A 24,484-nucleotide genomic window follows, 5' to 3' on the forward strand; every position below is an offset into this window, starting at 1 on the left:
AATTTAACTTAAACTTAGAACTTCCATCATCTTATAGACCCATTTCTCTATTATCATGTGTGACAAAATCCTTTGAAAGGCTTATAAAATTTAGATTAGAACATTTTATTGAAAGTAGTTCAGTTTTTCCCTACTCACAGTATGGATTTCGTAGAGGTCGAGGTACCATTGATGCTCTCATACATTTAGTTACGGATATTCAACTCTGTTTTTCAAAAAACGAATTTATGCTATGTTTGTTTCTAGATTTAAAGGGTGCATATGACGTGGTTAATTTGGATATATTATATTCAAAAATGGTGGGGTGTGGTATTGATAAAAGATTATCTGTAAATATAATAAATTTGTATGTGAATAGAAAAATATACTTACGGGACCACAGAAATGTATTACACGGTCCAAGAATATTATATAACGGTCTCCCACAAGGCTCAATTCTAAGTCCTTTATTATTTAATGTTTATACTGCAGATCTGCATGGTTTGATGGATGAAAAATGCAAAATAATTCAATATGCAGACGATATATGTTTATATACCAGCCATAAATCCTATGAAGATTGTATGTTGATTTTAAAACTTAGCTTTAGTAACTTAGATAAGTGGGTGAAACAAATGGGTTTTAGTATATCACAAGAAAAATCTTCGATTGTATGTTTCACTAGACGTAGACAAAAAATCACAGGCAAATGCCAGATAGGTGATTATAAATTCCCCTTAGCAGAAGAGTATAAGTGTCTAGGCATGATCCTAGATAAAAAACTCTTGTGGTCCAGCCATATAAAGTACGTAAAACAAAAGTGCGAGCGTGGAATTAACCTTCTGCGTTTCGTTTCTAAAAACAGATGGGGTGCAGATCAAAATATCTCTTTAATGTTTTATAGATCCTACATACGATCCATTCTGGATTACGGCTGTGTTCTTTACGGTTCAACATGCAAAACAAATCTATTAACTCTTGACAGAATACAATTTAAATCAATAAAAATTTGTCTAGGAGCTATGATGTCTTCACCAAACCAAGCAGTTCTAGCAGAAGCCCAGGAACCACCTTTACACATACGTAGGCAAATGTTAGCCAACAAACGTCTAATAACATACAGATCGTTTAATACAACTATGGTTCACAAAATAGGTTTACTTTGGACAGAAAATTTAACAAATTCTTATTGGAGAATAAAAAATTCTCCTCCTCTTGCAGAATCTTTTATTGATACGAATTCATTTCAATCTTATATATTACAGCTCCCAAAATTTCCTTTTTACATACAAGACTTTGAAGTTCTGATAGACAAACCAACCATTATAATGCCCTCTTATTCAGACTTGCCAATTTTAACTAATATGATATTTAAATCCATACTAAGCAAATTAGGGGAAGATTTAACAATAATTTATACAGATGGTTCAAAAACTGTTGAAAGTACTGGTTTCGCTTTTTTTGTTTCAAACAGCAATTATGTTGAGAAATATCGAATTCCTGAATGTTGTTCTATTTTTACAGCCGAGGCTGCTGCTATACAGAAAGCACTAACTTGGTGTGTTACTAATTATTGTGAGAACATCGTAATAGTATCAGATTCTCAGGCAGTATTACAAGCTATTCGTAGCCAACCATTGGATAGTTTTCAAAACTCCATTATACTTGATATCAAAAAATTATTACATGATCTAAAATTCACAAAAAAAACAGTTACTTTACTCTGGGTTAAAGGACATAATGAAGTAATTGGAAACGAATTAGTGGATGGTATGGCAAAAAATACATCTGAGATATCAGAAATTACAAATTTTTACTACTTTTTAAAGATCTTTTTTCTATTATCAGGAGTATTGGCAGGGAAAGATGGATGTCAAAATATAAAGAGGTTCAGAAGACTTCAAGTAACCATTACTTTTCTATTCATCCATGCTTACCAAAAAATATTCCCCATTTTAATTTTAACTATAATAAAGTACATTCTTCGTTAATAACCCGGTTAAAACTTAACCATGGCCTTTTTCCAGAGCATCTGCATAGGATTGGAATCTATGAATCCCCTTTCTGTCCTTGTGATGGTAAATCTGTCGGAGATTTGAACCACTTATTTTTCGATTGTCCTAATCATAGGGAACAGACTCGAAGCCTATATCTAGATTTAATTGATCTCAATATTAGCCTACCAGTTAACATCAGCAATCTGTTATCTTATTCTGACAAATCTATATATATAATATTCTAACTAAGTTTATAAACGATTCTAAAATAAAAATTTAAACATCCTTATAACAATTTTCTGTGACAAAAAGATTTTTTGTCTAATGCCATCTCTCTCTCTCTCACACACACACACACTGTTCTTTATATTATAAAATAAGATCCATAGCATGCGTTTTCGTTTATAAAATTATCTTTTTAATCAATCCATTTTACTTAAAATATTATCAAACCATGCGAAGGTCACACTATTTACAAAAATCATTAAAGTTTTTGTTCCCAGTAACTTTTTTATCGTATCTTTCAAGGTTAATAAACCTTGTGTTTTCCCTACTTTTTATTAAGACTAAGGAGGAACGCTAACACAAATGTTATTTTAGCCTACTCCAGAAGTTCAGTCCAGAGTCAAGAATTCATTTTTATTTTTGGTTGGGGATTATATTAGGATATAAATTGAGTTATTCCCTACTGGGTTGACACCTTTGATGTCACTCTAAGCTGTTCCATCAGAGATCCAGGTTTCATATAAGACTTCCCGGATAACTTCAGGGAACCAGTTGGAAAGACCACCTTAGAGTGTGGAACACAGCTAATTTGTACTAAGTCTTGTTATTAATTTTCATAATCTTTATATACTATTTTTTTTGTTTAACTTTAAATCCTACTTAGACTAATAATAAAGACCCGTCATTTTTTTTTAATAATTTTAAATAACGTTTATGGACTAATTGTTAATTACAGGTTGAGTTTTTAAATACTCCCTTTCAACTCAGTTGTACGGTTTTATGTGTACACATTTAATCAGCGAGTTATTTATTGGTATTTTAATATTATATATTTAAACCTTTGGACATCTATCCCGTCAGGATAGTGTCCTCATTACTTTATTATAACATTTATTATAGTTGAAAGCCGAAGTACAGAGTTATATCTCTAGTAGGCAAGTAAATTACCTTTTTAACTCATATCATTAAAATTTTCTTATATTTTAGTATTTGTAAATTCAGATCATCAAGTATCAGTTGTGTATAACCAGGGAATTTTTTTTGTATATAACTAGGTTGACTGTACATAATTGGTGGTGGGTAGTTATAAAAGCAAAATTAGACTGTATATATTTGGATAGGGATTAAATTTTTTCTGGCGCCCACTCACACTTAAGAGCAACTTCTATAGTCACTTTATTTACATTAGTTATATATATATATATATATATATATATATATATATATATATATATATATATATATATATAGATTTATGTATATATATATATGTATATATATTGTTTATTACCTTGTCATTCATTTTCTTATTCTACGGTCTCTGTAGGGCATGCAAATTGGCCGAATCCTCTTTTGAGTGTTAAGTAGTCACTCTCCGGCACCTTCTGCTAGCCAGCTTTAGATTTTTTGTTACCTTTACATTACTCCAAATACTTGTGTTACATTACACATACACATTTTTATTACATTGGCGTCCTAAACCTCGCAGTCCACACATGTTTTTGTTAGAATCTCCATTTTTTCGCCACTAGGGTTCTTAAACACATTGCGGACAATAATAAGGATGATTTTCCTTTAGCCTATGACACTCTCTTGTATTCTACTTATGTATATGATATTTTAGGTGGATGTGACTCTTTAGAAGAATTAGAACTTTTGTTCTCTCAACTTAAAATCTTGTTAGGTAAGCACGGTTTTAATCTCCACAAAGTTTCCTCGAACAACGAAGAGTTTTTGAGAAGACATGGCCTCAAAAGTTTGACGCCCTTAACCGATAACTTAGGTGATTCTTCTTCGAAAATCCTCGGAGTTAAATGGAATAAACAATCAGATACATTTTCATTTTCACCACCAAATTTTGATTTAGGCCAATCAATCACTAAGAGAAAGGTACTTAGTATTCTGATGTCTACTTTCGATCCAATGAATTTAGCCGGTTATATCACTGCCTTTTCCAAAATTCTCTTGCAACGTTTATAGCAGGCTAAACTTAGTTGGGATGAATTTATCTTCGCTCCAGAATGGTTAAATGATTGAAAAATGTTACTTGATGATTTTCAATCCATTCCCCTTTTGAAATTCCTCAGATGTTTGGTATTAGATAAACGAATTATAGATGTTCAACTTCACACCTTCTGTGATAGCTCGCTTAAGATATTTGCAACATGTACTTATCTGCGCGTAGTGTACGAGGATTACTCTGTCTTCTCTCGGTTGGTATCTTCCAATTTTCGAATAGCTTCTGCTAAACAAAATCTTACGGTACCTCGCTTAGAGTTGAATGCTGTGTTGATCGGAGTTATTTTAATTCAATCAGTTTCGAATGTATTGAGGAGGAATTGGCCTATCGCACAAACTCATATTTATAGCGACTCATTAGTAGCTCTTAGTTGGATTTTGAATAAAAGGCTTTCGTTAAATCCTTATGTTCATAATCGTGTGCAGAAGATTATTGCCCTAAGTAAGGATTACTCTTTTCATCACATTCCGTCTCAACTAAACGTAGCAGATATTCCGACTCGTCCAAAGGATATTACACGCAATTCCAAACTCTAAATGTTATGGTTGTCAGGCCCAGAGTTTCTTATTAAGCACCCTCTTGATTTTTCTCAGTTTAAGATCACTCTCATCACACAAAACTTACCTGAGATTCAGTCAACACAAGTTACGTTAACCACGGCCTCCCCTGAAATACAAGTCAATGAAACCTTAGAATTCATTTTCTTTAAGTTTTCGACTTTTTCTCACATGCAAAGAGTATTGGCCTATGTTTCTAGATTTATCAAAAATCTGAAGAATAAAAGCTCCAATCTCTCATTGCTCTCATCTTCCCTACAGAATGAAGAAATTGAAGCGGCAACTCTAAGCATTGTACGATACCTTCAATTACGATCATTTCACAGGGAACTACTAGAATTGAAAAGTGGAAAACCTCTCTCGAATAGATCGCTTAGGCAACTTAATGTTTTTTATGATCAGAAGTATTCGACACTACGTGTTGGAGGTAGACTTGCCAAAGCTCCCCATCTCTCTTACAATGAGAAACATCCCATGATTCTTCCTAGTAAGAATCGAATTGTATCTTTGATGATGTATCAAATCCACGTCTCTCTACTCCACAGTGGCCCACAAGTGTGTCTGTCTCATTTCAGAATGAAATTTTGGCCTTAGTCGGGTTTAACTCAAATAAAAAAAGTAATTCACAACTACCACAGGTTTAAAGCAAAACCAGTTACCCAGTTTATGTCTGATCTTCACTATAACCGTGTTTCAGGCACAAGACCCTTTCAATTTGTCTCAGTGGACTACGCTGGACATCTTACGTTGAAATCATCTCACCTCCGTAGATCTCCTTCCTATAAAGCGTATGTAGCATTTTTCATTTGCACCACCACTAAGTGTTGCCATCTTGAGCTAGTAACCGGCCTCACTAGCCAGGCCTATATGTTGGCACTAAAAAGATTTATAGCACCAAGGTCAGTTCCATCATGTATCTGGTCTGACAATGCGACTAATTTTTATGTTGCAAAAAACGAGCTCCATGAAGTCTATAAATTTTTTATGAATGAAGACCACACAACATCCATTAAAGACTTCGCAACTCAGAACCAAATCACTTTTAAGTTCGCTACCCCTCTTAATCCTGCAAGTGTAGGAATACATGAAAGAGGCATTCAGTCAGCTAAGTTTCATCTCCGTCGTGTGATCGGAAACGTAGTGCTCACTTACGAATCCTTCAATACAATACTATGCCAAATTGAGGCAATTCTTAACTCTAGACCACTATTTAGGATCTCAAAATGCCCAGACGATCTTTCCTTTCTTTGCCCTGCCCATTTTTTGGTGGACCAATCTCTATTAGCCCCACCGGAGCCTAGTAATATTTTAGAGATCCCAGAAAACAGACAGTCCCTCTACCAGAAATTGTCTCAAATGCAATTATTGTTTTGGAAGAAATGGAGTGTCTCATATCTCCAAACCATACAATCTCGATCCAAGTGGTGTACTGTTACTCAAAGTCCCGTACAAATAGATGATATAGTACTCATAATAGATGCCCACCTACCCCCGCTAAAGTGGGAGCTGGCAAGAGCCTTAGAGCTAATAGCAAGCAAGGATGGCCTGGTTCGGACTCTACGACTTCGGACAAAAAACACAACTTGTCTTAGATCCATCAGGCAAGTAAGTAAACTTCCTAGCCCCACCTAATATAATTGGTTTTCTTCTCTTTTCTAGTTCCATATGTTTAGATTTTGTTCCTCTGGCGGGGAGTATGTTCGAATAATTCTATTCGAACATGTAAAACTATTTATAAATATTTTTAATTTAGTATTTAACTCCACTTTTTACACAAATGCACCCACTCTATAAATGTCATCAATGTCAAATGATGGTCAAAACAATTTGTCAACAGTTTTCAGAATAAAATTATAGTTTTTTGTGCGCTTTTTAAATCTCTTTAACTCTTACAAAAAAGACTTCTCGAAAAATCAGGCACCCCGCTTACCCTCAGAGCGAATTTAGACGTGGATGAAGCAACATGTCAGTTTGGCAGACGTCCCTAAAAATCCGTCAAGGATTTAATCCTCAAAACAGGTATACAGTGCTCTCCAAATCGGTCAAAGATTTGTCCTGCTGTTGGTATAACAGCAATCAATTATAATCACACATTGTGATATATATATATTATACATATTGATTATAATACAGTAGTGCCCGTTTGTGTATACACTAGAAGTGTTTAAAGGTATTTTTCGCATGGTTCTCTGGGTGGTCTTTGACACATGGTTACATCTCCCCAGCTCTTGATCCAGGATCTTCGTGATAACGACTTGGATAGACAATAGTGCACATACACTTTCGAAAGACTTGTTTACTAGTAAGTAGTATTTAGTAGTGGGAATTTTGTTTAGTTCTTTATGTATTTGTACTGATTTTATTTATGTTATTTGTTTTTCTCTCCTTTTCTCTCTAATAAACCGTTTTGTACCTTTGGATAGCTTTTTGAACCGTTAGTGTTTAAGACATTCTTATATTACAGGTAAGAGCTCTCATATTTTGTAACCAGCAATCTATGTTTTACTCTATCTCATTTTATTCTTCATGTTTGTCCTATTGTGTAGATACTAATTTTATCTACAGCACATAATAGACCAGATCTCATACTAGTTAATAAACTAGAGACTTCTTCTTCTTCTTAGAGTGCCATATCCCTACGGAACGTCGGCGACTACCATGCTTATAATATTTTTATACTGATCTCGGTCTTGCGCTACGTGTAGCAATTGGTCCGCTGTCAAACCTGTCCACTGCCGCAAATTCCTCAACCAAGAGAGTTTCTTCCGTCCTATCCATTTCTTTCCTTCGATTTTACCGTTGAGAATTAGCCGAAGGAACTCATATCTTGGTCCTCTGATTATATGTCCAAGATATTCTAGTTTACGCCTCTTAATAATATTTAATAGAGTTTGTTGATGTCCCATTCTTCGAAGAACTTCTTCGTTTCTGGTTCTGCTAGTCCATGGAATTTTTAGTATCCTTCGATACAACCACATCTCAAACGCCTCGATTTTATTCATGATATCGGCGTTTAAAGTCCAATTTTCACATCCATACAAAAGTACAGACCACACGTAACATCTTGTAAACTTTTCACGGATTTCCAAATTTAATGAGTTATTGGATAATAGAGGCTTGAATTTTTGAAATGAGTTTCTTGCCTGTTCAATTCTACATCGAATTTCGAAGGATGGATCTAGATTTTGGGTAATCCAACATCCAAGGTATTTGAATCTCTGAACTCTCTGCAGCGGTTGTTGGTTTAATATCAGTTGGGTTGCGCCGATATCCACTTTACTGGTCACCATGTATTTAGTTTTATCGATATTTATCGACAGTCCCCAATTTGTGCATTCCATGTCAACTCTATTGATTAGCTCCTGCAGGTCGTCGATGTTTTCAGCTAGAATCACAGTATCGTCTGCGTACCGTATATTGTTAATTATTTCTCCTCCTATGTTAATTCCTTTTTGATCTTTTAAAGCTTCCCTAAATAGATTCTCAGAATACACGTTAAAGAGGGTGGGAGATAGTATACAGCCTTGTCTTACGCCTCGTTCAATACTGATTGGCTTTGATGCTCTGTTGTTGGTATTAATAATGGCTGTTTGGTTCCAGTAAAGTTTGGCAATAAGTTTGATGTCTTTCTCATCTAGTTGGATGCTCTGCAAGGCGGTAATTAGTCTGGTATGCTGAACGCGATCAAATGCCTTTTCAAAATCAATGAAGCACATATATACGGGTTTTCTTACCTCCCAACATCGTTGAAGGAGTGTTTGCATAGAAAATAGTGCTTCTCTAGTTCCAAGGCATCTCCGGAACCCGAACTGCTCTTGACTAATTATTTCTTCGCACTTGTTAATTCGATTTAGAAGAATATGCAACAGTATTTTAACGGCATGGCTCATTAAACTAATGAGTCTACAGTCGCTACATTTCTTAACGTTTGGTTTCTTAGGTAGAGGAATAAAGATCGATTTTAACCAGTCCGATGGAATTTCACTAGTATCATATATTTGATTGAAAAGTACAGTGAGTTCTTTTATATTGTCATTTGAGAGTAATTTTAGCCATTCGCTGTATATTTGATCTGGTCCACTGGCTTTGTTGTTTTTTTCTTGGTGTATGGCTTTTTCCACTTCAGCTTTTGACACTAGAGACAAACAACACTAATTGATGTGGCGATACCCAACAACAATAATCTTCGTGTTAAACAAAACGAAAAGATCGACAAGTACAGGGATCTGGAAATTCAAATACGAAGACAGTGGATAATGGAAATTGCTAATGTTATGGGCATTAAGATCAGAACACGACGGGGAACTAATATCGGAAGGACTGAAAACAGAATTGCACCCTGGGAAAAAACACTGTTGAGGAATATTGAATTATTGCGCAGGGATATTGGACAAATTACGGAATACATCCCAGGAGTAAGAAGTCGAAAAGTAATTAAAATAGCTGAAGAAATAATTTTGAACACTCCAAGATACTCACAACATGATTCAGAAGACAGCACAGCTCAACACTGCCTAGATACATTAAAACAAAAACTCTGCGTTTATTCAGGTCGCCTAAGGAGATACAAAGTTAGTAACAACCGTAAATGCGACAATATACTTTTTTATCATGCAGAGAAAGCTTTTTATAGGAAACTGAATTCCACTGTAGAAAATGTAAATAAATCCAACCCAAGCCAAGAAGAAATTCATGAGTTTTGGGGAAATCAACTTTCGACGTCAGCTACTCATAACAACAATGCTGGATGGATTGAAGAAACAATAAACAAACAACAGTCAACACTACAGGACTATTCCTTGTGAACCTTTTACCACTGACGAAGTCTCGAACATTATCAAAGAGCTTCATAACTGGAAATCTCCTGGAACAGACTGAGTTCAAAACTTCTGGTTAAAGAAGTTTTGGAGTGTTCATGAGCTTTTAACAGTATTTATTAATAATATTATTTCCAATTCACAGGAAATACCGTAATTTCTTACTCAGGGAACCACTTATCTAATACCGAAGGATCAAAATAACACCCAAGATCCAGCCAAGTACCGCCCAATTACTTGTCTTCCAACTTTGTACAAATTGGTCACATCCTGTGTGGTCCGGCGTATCTACCAACACTGTGCTCTGAACAGTATCATAGAGCCTCAACAGAAAGGATGCATTAAGCGCTCCATGGGCTGCAAAGAACAACTTATTATCGACTCATTTCTAACCAGGCATATACAAAAAAACAGAAACCTTTTTACTGCCTTCACTGACTACACGAAGGTTTTTGATTCAGTGCCGCATGAATGGCTTATAGATATATTGAAAATATATAAAGTCGGTGATAGTCTCGTGACCTTTTTGAAGCATATAATGGCAGAGTGAAAGACTAAAATTTACCTCAAAAACCTGGTGAAACCAATATCGAAACTGAAGATATCCCTATTAACCGGGGCCTTTTCCAGGGAGACTTGTTGAGCCCACTTTGGTTCTGTCTAGCGATAAACCCACTATCTCAGCTGCTGAACTCCACTGACTCAGGATTTAGCATTAAAAATAACAACACTGTTGTGGCAAAGCTAAATCATCTGTTGTATATGGATGATTTAAAATGAATAGCTTTAACTCGAAACCACCTAGATTAGATGCTTAAAACTGTAGAAAATTTCTCAAATGATATCAGTATGCATTTTGGACTAGATAAGTGCCGTATACTAAATATAGTTAGAGGAAAGGTTCAGCCCGGAGGTTTCGATATGTAAGATGACCAAAACATCGAGGCAATGGGTGAAAATGATATGTACAAATATCTCGGAGTAAAACAAGCGCAAAAATTCATAAACAAATGAAAACTGAACTAATTTCGGAGTTCGTGTTAAGAATAAGACAACTAAATCGGTCATATATTAATAGTAAAAATTTGTTTCAGGCATTAAATACGTACGCCTGTTCCACGCTGAGCTACTCGTTTGGTATAATAAAGTGGTCAAAAACGGATATAGAGGGTCTTTAGCGGAAAGTAAGAACACTTCTCACAAAGGCACAAAAACATCATCGAGTAGTAGAGAGAACAACATTACCGCGGTATCAAGGCAGAAGATGACTTATGGATATAGGTGAGCAATTGGATAAACAAATTGTTATTTATTAATTTATTTTCAGGTACAAGCTGAGACATTTACTTTATATCGAGCAATTTGCGCAGTAGATGATACAACGCCGCTAAACTAAGGGAACAAGAAATGCGCATAAACCACCTGACTCAGCAAGAAAAAATGAGCAACTGGATGAGTAAACCTCTGCATGGGCGACATCTCAATGAGATCAGCCAAGAATATGTCGGCAATACAGCGTGGAACTATTGGTTGGCATCAGGAAAGATGTTTTGCGAAACTGAGGGATTCCTACTTGCCATTCAGGATCAGGTTATTTCAACTAAAAATTACCTGAAATGTATTGTTAAAGATCCTCAAGTCCAAAATGACAAATGCCGATATGGATGCCAAGCCCAAGAAACCATCCAACATCTTACCGGTGGCCGCCAGGCATTTGTTGGTACTGATTATAAAGACCGCCATGACTCAGTAGGAAAGATTATTCACCAAGAACTAGCTGACAAACTGGGACTTCTCCAAACAGACCATCTTCCTTATTATCAATACGTCCCCGACATAATGCTTGAAAATGACAACTACAAGCTATACTGGGACCACTATGTGCTTGCAGACCAAACAGTGGCGCATAATAGACCGGATCTACTACTAGTTAATAAAATAACTAGGCAAACAACACTTATTGATGTGGCGATACCCAACACCAATAATTTACGTGTTAAATACAACGAAAAGATCGCCAAGTTCAGAGATCTAGAAATACAAATCAGGGATAATGGAGAATGGAAAGTACTCAGACACTACCTGTTATTCTATCTACTACTGGTGTTATTCCCAAAAACCTTCTAGAGAACACAAAACATTACACAAACAAAATTAGTAGAAGTGTTAGGGAAGAGTTGTTATATATTTTTGATGTTACTGACATATCTACCGATATTGGGTTTGGCTGTTGTAGAAGTGTGTATGACGTTTGCATCCCTGGCATTTGATATTTTAATTGGTCGACTGGATTAGTCTGCTGGTTGAGATTTAATCCGGGTCCATTTCCAATCGGGAACATTTTTGGTGTAAGGCATTAAATTTAATGGTAATTAAATTTTTATTCTTTTGTGTAGTTGGTTCTCTCCTACGAGAGCATTGATAACGATTGTCACCTGTTTTATTTATTTTGTTTTTAATCAGCTGCGAATTAATTTTTATGTAGAGATTTAATGAAATTCTGTTAAATTAAAATTTGCAAACACTTACCCAGCGGATAGATATTGCACTTTCACTTCTGGTACACTTTTACAAATTATTAAACTGTTGATATGTGAGTTATTTGGTGATTTCGATACCGTTACCAATAGCTATTGTTAACCAGGTGATGGTTCAACTGCACTCCTGAGAATAAAAATAATCTTGTAAAAAAGCAATTATGTAGAAAATAAAACATATTTACCCCAAACTAAATAGAGTTCTTCTTTACGTGAAGAGAAACCAATGTAGTACAGTAGATTTCAAGTCTCCAGGAGATTTTTGCAAAGAAAAATAAAAACATAAGTATACAAAAAGAATAACACGAGCTATTTTGACCATAAATTTAATGGAGTTGTTTTCTACACCACGAGTAATCTACGTATCATGTGTCAAGACTTTGGGACGTTTCCTTCATAAAAAAGAAATCAAAATTTAATTTCCAATATATATTACACTGAAAATTTTTGCTTATTAACTAAATAATTAGTAAAAATTTTCCTGTTATATTAAAAAATTACAAAAATAAAAGTTCAAAATTTTAGTTCCTTAGTTCAAAATTTACCATTTACCTGTTGACAGTAGTATAACCCATGATCAAGATCTTGAATTTCTCATAAACAAACCAATTATTAAATTTGCCTTCTTATTAAAACTTCCCAATTTGAACTAATCTAATATTCAAATCCATACTAATCAGATTAGAAAAATATTAAAAAATAATTTACACATATTTTGACAAACAATAATTTATATAGGTTGTTGTTTCGTTTTTACAGTCGAGACAGAAGCACTAATTTGGTAATATTGTGATAGTGTCAGACTCTATGGCAATACTGCTGGCTATTTGTAATCATTCATTAGAATGTTTCCAAAACTCCATTATTCTATATATTAAAAAATATTATACGGTCTAAAATACACAAGGAAAAAAGTAACTTTACTCTAGATTAAAAAATACTGCGAAGTAATTTGGAAAGGAAATAATGGGTAAAATAGCAAAAAGTACATCTGGGATATCAAAATTTACAAATATTAGACATAATACATATAGAAAGATGAAGGTCGTTACCAAAAAATATTCCTTATTTTAACTGTAACTATAATAAAGTGCATTCCTTGTTCATTACCCGCCTAAAATTTAAACATGGTCGCTTGCCAGAGCATCTTAATACAATTCAAATCTTTGGGATTCCCGTCTGTTCTTTTAATAATGAAAATATTAAAGACTTAAATCTAACCAAACTTTACATTGACAGTGTTAAATCATAATTGTCACATCATTCAGTATAGTTACTACGGCTACTACTGAGCTATACATTTTTGTGATTTCGTGATTATAATTTTATTATGGCTTTATAGTAATACATGTATAAGTACTGAAATAGCTTAGTAGATATAAGTATTAGTGCAGTTTTAGGCTTATTTTATTTATGGCAAGATTTTCATTAGGCTTTTTTTACCTTAAATTTAACATGTTCAAAGGCTTTATATACCAAGTTTTAATATTCTACGTAATCTCTCCCCAGAGTTATCTGTAGCTCTGATAACCTCTAACTAAATATTCTAGATGAAACTAAAATTCAAGACTCTAGGTATTTTTTTCAAGAAAAAAAAAACAAGAGTTATAGAAGAAGAATATGCGTTCCCTACAAATTTAATGGAACTTTTTCCTAGAGCCAGAAGCACCAAATTTTTTTTTTCAAATTAGAAAAAAATTAATAAGAGTACTTAAGTACCAAGTTTCGAGAATCTATAGACGAATATAAAATGTACAACGCATAAAGGTTACATATGTACCACATTTTTGGGACTCTAGAGCTTTTAAAAGTTAAAAGGTTAAAAGGTGGTAGTTAATTTCCAGCCCAGCGGGGAACGGAATTGGCTCCCAATCTCCGCTGGAGCAGGACGACACAACATATTAAAAGTATAAGCAGATTATCTCTGTTGCAGTCTCCTCTCTTTTTCTTCTTTATGTTTTATGATTTCAGTAACAAAATCAATGATCAAGTCAAACATTTTTTTGTTCCCTATGCTTTGTGTTTTCTTTAATGCCTTTGCTCCAATTTGCATGCCTCCTACAGTTACCTGGAAATGAATATGACCAACTCATAGAATTAAGGATAAGTCGACAAGAAAAGAGTACTGAAATAAAGAACGAACTAAAAAGAACTTTGTGGGCACCAGGAAAGTATCAAGGTGACTTTCCAAAGTATATTATATTGCTGTAATATTTGCTTTAATTATTTTATGAAAATAAGAGGAAACAAACTGATATAATAAAAGCGATATTATGTACAACTTAATTTATTACCTACTTTATTATGGAAAATATAATACAATTTACAAGTAATTTAACCTATATTATCCTTCACCTATTATGTATAGTCAACTAATTTGTATACCCTAATACTAAATTGAATAATAAGGAAAGTACAAACTATTTATTTAAAAAGGTAATTTAGTCGCATACTATAAAGAGTATTTCTGCATTTCGGCTATGGATTAAAATGTCTAAACAAGTTAAGTTAACATTATCTTGGCGAAATAAATAACAAGGGTCTATCTATGTTAAACAAGAAAAAAATATTAACAATTCTCCGGTTATATATGTACACAAATACCTGACAATTCGAGAGATTAGGGGGGTATTACAGCTTCATCTTATAAATAGTTAAATGTATAAATAATTATAAATAGTTAAATGTCTAGTAAATGATTATTAGATGAAATTAATAAATTATTATTTAAAAAATAATATTAATGCCTCGAAGAGAAAGTTAAAATAATAAAATTATTACGAATAAAAAGTAATATTTAACAAACAAAAAAAACGGGTGTGGCAGTCCACTGGGATTGGTGGTAGAAGTTATACTTCTAGACACGCGTTCGCCGTTACAAATTTATATGGGAGTCAATCTGCACAATTATTACATATGTAATGCTATAGGTAAGAGAGAACAGAAAGAGAAACAGAATATTGTATATAGGTATATGGTGCATCGTTTGCTGTATATAAACAATATTTGACCTGTAATAGGAGTATAGTAAATGAAGGATTGAATCAATATTTTGATGAAAATGTATATTTTTATTTTTATATATATGTATGAAAGGAGTTGAATGCAAAAAAATATTTTTACACATACTCTGCAGTAAAATTCATTGTTTATTTTGTTATTAATATAAAAATACAATACAATATACTGCAACATAATTCAATATAATAATAAAATACAAATTAAAATGCAATATTCGTAAGTATTTAAAAATGACAATATACATAACTTACTTACGCATATTTTTAATTTAGCATGATAATAATATTATTAAAATAAAAATATTGTTTCGTAATACAACTGTCAATTTGTCTGACATTGACAGATACAAAATTTAATTGTTGTTTGATGTGTATATAAGTACACATTTGAACTTTCTTGAGATATTAAGTTTTATTTTATAATTTAACATGCCTAACGAGGCTCAAGACAAATCTGAACAGAATGGAAAAATAATAATAATATTAATAAATATTAAATATATTTACAAAAGAAACTGTTTATTCTCGAGAGAGAAACAGAGAGAAAATATATCTTCTGTCTCGCTCTTACCTATATCTTATATATGTAATGATTTTGCCGATTCACTCCCGTACAAATTTCCAACGTCGAACGCACGTATAGAAGTATAACTTGAATAATATAGATATTATTCCCACGGAAGGAATTCTCAACTATTACAATCCCACCTAATAAACGGAATCCCAAATCATGGTGAATGAAATTAAAAAAAAAAACAACTCATAAGCTGAATAAAGCTTCTGGCCCTTGTGACTTCTAAGTTTCCAACATGTAGAAAATAATTAATATTTTAGGTTGGCTAAAAATATAGACCCTATTATTTTCTGTTTTTGTTAAGAAAAAAAAGAGAGTAAAATAACGAAAAACCCAAGGTTTTTAATCTTGTAAATAGATAAAGGTTTGAACAAAAAATTGATTTAGTAAAATAAAAACATTAATGGTTTGTGAAATTTACTGAGACCTTGGTTAAATTGAAACAATTATCTGAGTTTTGGCATGAAATATATGAATTTAATAAATAGACAATTAATAGATTATCCGTCAAAAGAGAATAGCACAATATATTAAAACCTTTTAATTTGTGACTGTTGTATGGATTTTAAACTTGCTGTTTATTAAATATTAGAATTATATCTCAACGGGTTACTTATACACTTCACCAAGAAAAGCCAAACCAAAATACACTCTTACACCCTTCTAATAAATAAAAAAAAACAATATTCTCCAAACTTAATAAATCTTAAATTAAAATAATTTCTTGACAAAAACTTTTGGTCACAATCTAACCCGCCATCTGTTTAATTTAAGTCTCTAGATCGAAGTTAAGTCTGACTCTTCCTCTCCCAGTAACTATGCTGAATATTACGTTCTACACATGCCACACTCTATCATAGTTATCAAATTGAAATTCCTATGCCGGTAATATTATAAAACAGGAATTAACAACCAAGATCTGAAAATAGTTAGAAGTCTCTACTGGAATCAGACAGCAAATCTCAGAGTTGAAGGTGAACACACTGACTATGTGAAAATCATGCGTGGAGTGAGGCAAGGCTATATTTTATCTCCTCTAATCTTCAATCTGTACACTGAAAGAATATTATTTATCGAAGCTTTGCACGAAACTGAAAAAGGTATTCTACTAAATAGTTGCCGGCTAAACAACATTAGATATGACAACAATTAGATGGACAACTTAGAAGACCTACAAGTTCTTATGAACAAAATCACGTATTACAGTCAACAATATGGACTCAATATAAACGTTAAGAAGACAAAGCTTATGATAATTAGCAAGAAAAGAATAACAGAAGGTCAACTCTACGTCAACCAATCCCCTGTAGAAAGAGTGACACACTACAACTACCTCGGCACCATAATAAATGAAGAATGGACCAACAAACAGGAGATTAGAGCACGCATCGGAAAAGCTAGATCCACCTTCAATCAGATGGGGGCCTTCTTCAAGAATCACAACCTCTCTCTTGATACAAAAGTAAGAATGCTGCGATGCTACGTCTTCTCTGTCCTTTTTTATGGTGTTGAATCGTGGACCTTGAACGAAGATATGTGCAGAAAACTGGAAGCATTTGAGATGTGGCTATATCGGAGAATGCCTAAGATCCCGTGGACTGACCGAGTCACAAATGAGGAGGTCCTCAGAAGAATGAATAAGAATTGAGAAGTACTGACCACCATCAAATCTCGAAAGTTACAGTACTTCGGACATATTATGCGAAATGAATCCAGATATACTCTCCTTCAAGCCATCCTACAAGGAAAAATATCTGGAAAACAAGGTCCAGGAAGAAGAAGAACATCTTGGTTAAAGAACCTCAGAATCTGGTTTAATACAACATCTGTGCAGCTTTTCCACGCTGCTGTAGATAAGATAAAGATTGCCATGATGATCGCCAACATTCGTAACGGATAGGCACATTAAGAAGAAGAAGAACTATTAGTGCTTATAAACTACTTACACGTATACTACTAACACGAATAAAAGACTATTCGTGTAAGTAGTAGTTGACGAGCATGTGTTTACATTCGTACCTCACCATTATATCTGGGATAAGGGCCCTCGTCTAGGCGGCCTTAACTGATTCCCTTGACCACCGGTCCTGCCACATCTCCAGAGTTCTTCTGATTTCTTCTAGTCCTGAACCTAAAGCTCCGTTGCCCCTTTGATGCATTTAGACTCTCTCGCTGGCCAGGATATACACCGGTACAACCCTGGCCACTACCTGTAGAGCAATGGTTGATGCCGTTCTGGACGCACTGCATACTCTGATCAAGGGATTTCTCCGTACTTTAAGAAGCATGTCTCTAGATTTTACCCTATTTAGGACCTCGTGCCACACAGGGACCCCGTGTAATATTGTAGACATGAAGGATTTTAACATTACCATCCTTTTGTATGATCAGGGACCCCATATATTCGGCATGATCTTCTGTAGGACCGAGGTCCTCTCTTCTGTCTCCCAACATGCTTCTTGTATACGCTGGCCGAATGTCACCTTGTTGTTGAATATTATTCCTAGATATTTTGCCTTTTGCTGGGGTATTAGATCAAAGCCTCTAAATCGAAATTTTATGTTATTACGGTACCGCGGTCCCCTCAAGATAATTATTTCAGTCTTTTCTACTGCTAATCCTTTTACTTTATCCACTTCGCGATTTTTTCCATTGCTTTATTTACTTTACTTATGATGCCCTAATTCATGTCGTCTTTTATTAGTAGGGCTGGGTCGTCTGCATATGCTATTGCCCTTACTACTTGTATTCTATTTACTTTTAGTACCCCATTGTATAAGATATTTCATAAAGTATGTCCCAGGATCGGCTCTTGGGGTACTTCAGCAGTCATTCTCATCGTATTATGCTTTATAATGCCTACGCATCTCTCGGATAGATAGTCCTTTATTATGTTAGATACGTAATTTGAGGCCCAAATTTCAGAAATTCTGTCAATAATGAGGCCCTAGTTTGCCGTATTAAAAGCCCTTTTAATGCCCGGCAGACTACCCATCTTATTCTACTTGTTTTTACCGCGTCTCTGATCCAGATCGCGGCATCGACTGCTGATCGACCTTTTCTAAATCGGAACTGCCAATACGTCTTTCAGCCTCTTCTTGACAAGATTTTCATAAAATTTGCCAAGGCAGTCTAGAAGTCATATTGGTCTGTAAGAGTATGCTGAATCGGTTAGTTTTCCAGGCTTGAGAAGCAAAGCCAAATTTGCGTCCTTTAGTTCTCTGGTTCCGCAGTAGATTAATAAATTAATATGCATCATATTTGCATACGCAGCTACCTATTAAATACGCTACCTTTGCATTATAGAAAACTTACAGACTCACTTGCTTCTCGTCTAGAGGCCCATCAAGACATTCTTAGTAGACAAACAAAACTGAACCACGGATAAGGTGTTATAACATTTAGGGTAAACAAAGGATACAAATCTAAACTTTCACACGATCATGAAAAATTCCATTTTCGCGTACAAATTCTATAGAACCGTGCATGTGTCTGACAAGAAATCTATAATGATATTATATATTTGTTGTGAGCCGGTAGCCAGTAGCGACTGGATATTGAATGGTGCATACATATTAAATTCGATTATTTTTTTGTAGAGAGAGTTTGAATGCTCTTTGAATGAAACTTAGGACATTCAAAAAAGATGTGATCAAGATCATCCGGTTTTTCGCAATGTTTGCAATTATCATCTTCAATCACATTTATTTTATATAAATGACTTGGATAACACGCATGTCCAAAGCGTAGTCTATTTATGGTGTTTATATTTACGCGGAGATTTAAAATTCTTAAACCAAGTAGTTTGTGGAATAACTGGTTGTAAAGTGGTGTATCTTGTTTGGTTTGTAAAGCAGTAAAGATTCCATTGATCTTTCCATGTCGATAGCTGTTTTTTTTAAATCGTAATGGCATCTGATACACATAAAGAATACGACAATAAAGTGCCTGATATTATACTGGTTTTAGCTAGGCAATCTACATATTCATTATCTTCGAGTCCAATATGTGCCTTAACCCAAATAAATTTTATATTAAAGCCAGAGTCTGCTAAGTGCTTCAATTGATCCTTTATTAAAATAATATAAGGATTACTAAATGTTTTGGACAAAAAAGTGTTTTTTATGTTCTGTAGAACTGAAAGACAGTCTGAAAGAATTAACGATTTTTTAATATAAGAGTTTTTACCATATTTCAAAGCTTCGAGTATAGCCAATGATTCCGCCGAGAAAATTGAAAACTCATTAGAAAGTTTGTACTTAAATTCAGAAATTCCTGAGGTAGAAAATAGGCACAGTCAATCCCTTCTATTGATTTAGATGCGTCCGTGTATATAACTATGGCATCACTCACTATAACAGTTCAAAACAGATCTCAGAATATTGTTGCTCAATTTGTTGTTATCACTGTATGTGAGTATTATAACTTCAGTTTTATGAAAGAGAGCAAAGAAGTCTAAATTTTTGTCCACTTTGGCCAAATTCTTTGAAAAAAATAGAACTGTTCTGTAAAGCAGTGCACAAAGGTGGAGATGGTTTTTTAATCCAATATTTGTGAGTGAGATCTGATTCGTTAAGTTGACGTATACTGGACGATAATTTGGTATCTGTTGAGTGGGATTTGAGTACCTATTTTTCGCTTAATAAATTTCTTCTAATCGCAAGAGGAGGCTCATAAGCTTCAACATGTAGTGGTTGTATAGGGGTAGATCTCATAGCACCTAAACAGATCCTCAAGGCAAAATTTTAAAAAATGTCAATTTTTCTTAGAAGATTTATAGACGCAGAACTATAAAGAGTAACACCATAATCTATAATGGATCGTATATAAGTTCTGTAAAACAATAAGGATGTTTCAGCATCGCAACCCCACCACACTTTAGTTGTCATTCTAAGAAAATTACTACCTTTGTTGCATCTATCCAGCATATATTGTATGTAGTTAAATGTGTCGATAGCAATTAAAGTAAACTGTATACCCAAGCTTAATCAAGCCATTCAGAGCGATGTTGAGAATATTTATATTCCACTATGCATCAACAATTTACCCATATAAATTACCATCATTCTTGTACTCATTGCGTCGAGTAAGGACGATAAATATACGAAGACGGTTGCGTTTCGATTTAATTTGAGTCTCTTACCACTCCCTGACACGTGATTCTGGGTCTACCCGTCATCAGAGAGAGTTTGTAAGAAGACTCAAACTAAATCAAAACGCAACGACTACTATGGCAATTATAGGAAAAATAATTACCAGAGTATGCTACTAGAGACCTCTAGTGAGGAAAGATGAAGTTAAATGTGTCGATAGCAATTAAAGTAGACTGTATACCCAAGATTAATCAAGCCATTCAGAGCGATGCTGAGAATATTTATATTCCACTATGCATCAACAATTTACCCATATAAATTACCATCATTCTTGTACTCATTGCGTCGAGTAAGGACGATAAATATACGAAGACGGTTGCGTTTCGATTTAATTTGAGTCTCTTACCACTCCCTGACACGTGTTTCTGGGTCTACCCGTCATCAGAGAGAGTTTGTAAGAAGACTCAAACTAAATCAAAACGCACCGCCTACTATGGCAATTATAGGAAAAATAATTACCAGAGTATGCTACTAGAGACCTCTAGTGAGGAAAGATGAAGTTAAATGTGTCGATAGCAATTAAAGTAAACTGTATACCCAAGCTTAATCAAGCCATTCAGAGCGATGAATTACGCATTTCAAGCGTAAGAGACTCAAATTAAATCGAAATGCAACCGTCTTCGTATATTTATCGTACTTACTCGACGCAATGAGTACAAGAATGATGGTAATTTATATGTGTAAATTGTTGATGCATAGTGGAATATAAATATTCTCAGCATCGCTCTGAATGGCTTGATTAAGCTTGGGTATACAGTTTACTTTAATTGCTATCGACACATTTAACTTCATTTTTCCTCACTAGAGGTCTCTAGTAGCATACTCTGGTAATTATTTTTCCTATAATTGCCATAGTAGTCGGTGCGTTTTGATTTAGTTTGAGTCTTCTTACAAACTCTCTCTGATGACGGGTAGACCCAGAAACACGTGTCAGGGAGTGGTAAGAGACTCAAATTAAATCGAAACGCAACCGTCTTCGTATATTTATCGTCCTTACTCGACGCAATGAGTACAAGAATGATGGTAATTTATATGGGTAAATTCTTGATGCATAGTGGAATATAAATATTCTCAGCATCGCTCTGAATGGCTTGATTAAGCTTGGGTATACAGTTTACTTTAATTGCTATCGACACATTTAACTTCATCTTTCCTCACTAGAGGTCTCTAGTAGCATACTCTGGTAATTATTTTTCCTCTAATTGCCATAGTAGTCGGTGCGTTTTGATTTAGTTTGAGTCTTCTTACAAACTCTCTCTGATGACGGGTAGACCCAGAAACACGTGTCAGGGAGTGGTAAGAGACTCAAATTAAATCGAAACTCAACCGTCTTCGTATATTATGTATGTGTTGTTTCCAAGTCAATTTTTTATCCAGGATAAGTCCCAGGTATTTGACATGGTTTTTAAATGTAAAAGATTGATTATTAAGAAGTATATTTTGATTTAGAGAAAGATTGTATCTTGTAAAGACTGATACTGCTGATTTGGCAATTGATAAATTTAAGCCGTTCTCTAAGTACCATGGAAAAAGAGAACTACGTACTTTGCTTAGGTTTTGCATACCGTTTTCATATTTCTTACTTTCTGTATACACAGAAAAGTCATCTGCATATTGTATTATTTTGAATGGGATGTTGTTTATTTGCATATTATGTATGTCAGAGGTGTACATATTAAATAAAATTGGCAATAATACCGAGCCTTGTTGTATGCCATCATAACTGTGTCGAGGTCCTATTAGTTTGTTATTATGGTCTCTGACGTAGATTACCCTGTCTGTAAAGAAACCGATAATTGTGTCAACGAGAACAATTGACAAATGAAAGAAATTTACCATTTTGAATTTCAAGATTGACAAACAAACTGATTCATATGCTCCTTCAATGTCCAAGAATAGGGCTATTAAATAGTTATTCCTAGTTAAGTTATTCTGTACATCTACAATAAGTGTTGTTAAAGCGTCTAGAGTTCCAAAACCTCTTTTGTAGCCAAACTGGTTTACTGGTAGTAAATTCTCTTTTTGTATCCACCAATCTAATCTAAATTTTAAAAGACTTTTTAGGGTTTTGAATGCGCAAGAGAGTAAGGATATTGGTCTATATGAACTCACAATATTTGGATCCTTTCCGGGTTTAACGATAGGAACGACTAAGATATTTTTGAAGGAATCGATAACTATGTTATTTTGGATTATATCATTGAAGATATGTAAAAGATGGTTTTTTGCAACCTTTGGTAGGTTGATTAACATGGGGTATTTTACATGATCGATTCCAGGAGAAGTAATAATGTGGTTTTTAAGGGCAAAGTCTGATTCAGTTTTAATAAAAGGTTTTAACAGAAAGTGATGATAATTTGAATGATGACTTTGTGTAGGCTGTGTAGGCAAATGTTGAACCCATGGAGGAGATACTTTATTAAAGAAGTCGTCTAATAACGTATCATTGAAGGGCTTTGTACTATTATGTGATTTTCGGTTCATTTTGTTAGCTTGTGACCATATTTCTTTAGAAGAAGTATTTTTGCTTAAATTAGAACACCATTTGATCCAACTAGCTTTGGCTTTTTGTTTTAGCTGCTTTTTAGTATGAGCAGTAATTTTCTGACATTTTAGATAATTATTAAAGCTTGGTGAACGTTTATGCACTGCTAACGGTTCTTTTCTGCTATTAATTATCAGATCACATTCTGGGTCCCACCATGGCGGAGGGGATCGATTTTTGAATTTCAAAATTTTGTATTGAGGAATAGATTTAATAGCAGCATCATTAATGCAATATATTAGAAAGTTATAATTTTCATTAGTATTAAGGGAGCTACTTTTATTGGAAAACATGTTTTCAATTAAGGATGTATACAGAGACCAATTGGTCTTTTTGATTTTTGGATAAATTGTTTCCTGAGATTTGTTGATTATTGAAAAATTCATAGTTATAGCAAAATGATTGGAGCCTAAGGTGTCAGATAAAACTGACCAGGTTATTTTACTAGCTATATTAGCTGTGCAGAGGGAAATGTCAATCATCAATTTTTGTGTACCATATCTAGGAAGATATGTAGGTTCTTCATTATTCAGAATTACAAGATCTAGATCCTCAACACTACTAACAATTTGGTGACCAACTGCATCATTTTGTAATGAGCTCCACAGTGAGTTATGAACATTCATATCTGCTTCAATTATAAAAGGTGATTTGACTTGAGAGAAGATATTTATCCAATCGTTTTTGCAAGTACAAATTTTAGGTGGTCTATTTATAGATAGAAAACTTAAGGTTGATCTTCACCCTCGATTAATTTGTTTCTGATCCTAGAGATGGCTCTACTGAGGCATACTACTGTGATAATTTTTTTAACTTAATCGTAGATTTCTACATGATGACTCTGTAATATTTTCAAACCCTAATATAAATTGCAGTTTTCTATCATTATATCAATTGGCTGAGTTGCCAAGTTGTGTAAACAGTAATTTTATCAAATACCTACGCTATAACTCATAATACTAGTAGACCAAGTAAGCAAAGATATCTTTAACACCATCTTTATGTATAATACTTTACTGCTCTGCTGTGTCAGTCGAAATATAATAATTATCTAAACAAT

The 24,484-nt window shown here is 34.0% G+C and overlaps 2 protein-coding genes across 2 annotated transcripts; one reads left to right on the forward strand and one right to left on the reverse strand.

The window, feature by feature from the left end:
- Window positions 1–4,757: 4,757 nt before the first annotated feature.
- Window positions 4,758–6,410, forward strand: LOC140444417 (uncharacterized). The gene is made up of 2 exons (XM_072536170.1): window positions 4,758–5,265; window positions 5,476–6,410. The coding sequence occupies exons 1-2, from the start codon at window positions 4,758–4,760 to the stop codon at window positions 6,408–6,410; spliced, it is 1,443 nt and encodes a 480-aa protein (XP_072392271.1).
- Window positions 6,411–14,050: 7,640 nt separating this feature from the next.
- LOC140444418 (uncharacterized) lies at window positions 14,051–24,050 on the reverse strand. The gene is made up of 2 exons (XM_072536171.1): window positions 22,716–24,050; window positions 14,051–14,200 (listed from the first exon to the last, which is right to left on the reverse strand). The coding sequence occupies exons 1-2, from the start codon at window positions 24,048–24,050 to the stop codon at window positions 14,051–14,053; spliced, it is 1,485 nt and encodes a 494-aa protein (XP_072392272.1).
- Between the last annotated feature and the right edge of the window lie 434 nt (window positions 24,051–24,484).

The sequence above is a fragment of the Diabrotica undecimpunctata genome, chromosome 6 (genome assembly GCF_040954645.1).
Source record: "Diabrotica undecimpunctata isolate CICGRU chromosome 6, icDiaUnde3, whole genome shotgun sequence".
In the NCBI taxonomy this organism is placed as follows: Eukaryota; Metazoa; Arthropoda; class Insecta; order Coleoptera; family Chrysomelidae; genus Diabrotica; species Diabrotica undecimpunctata.

Excerpts from the sequence above, each read along its gene's own strand:
- LOC140444417 (XM_072536170.1), top strand. The coding sequence starts at position 4,758 with ATGTTATGGTTGTCAGGCCCAGAGTTTCTTATTAAGCACCCTCTTGAT. Across the intron at positions 5,266-5,475 it reads ACATCCCATGATTCTTCCTA|GCACAAGACCCTTTCAATTT; the intron begins GTAAGAATCGAA and ends ACCGTGTTTCAG.
- LOC140444418 (XM_072536171.1), bottom strand. The coding sequence starts at position 24,050 with ATGAATGTTCATAACTCACTGTGGAGCTCATTACAAAATGATGCAGTT. Across the intron at positions 14,201-22,715 it reads CAATCTTGAAATTCAAAATG|GTAACTGTAGGAGGCATGCA; the intron begins GTAAATTTCTTT and ends ATTCATTTCCAG.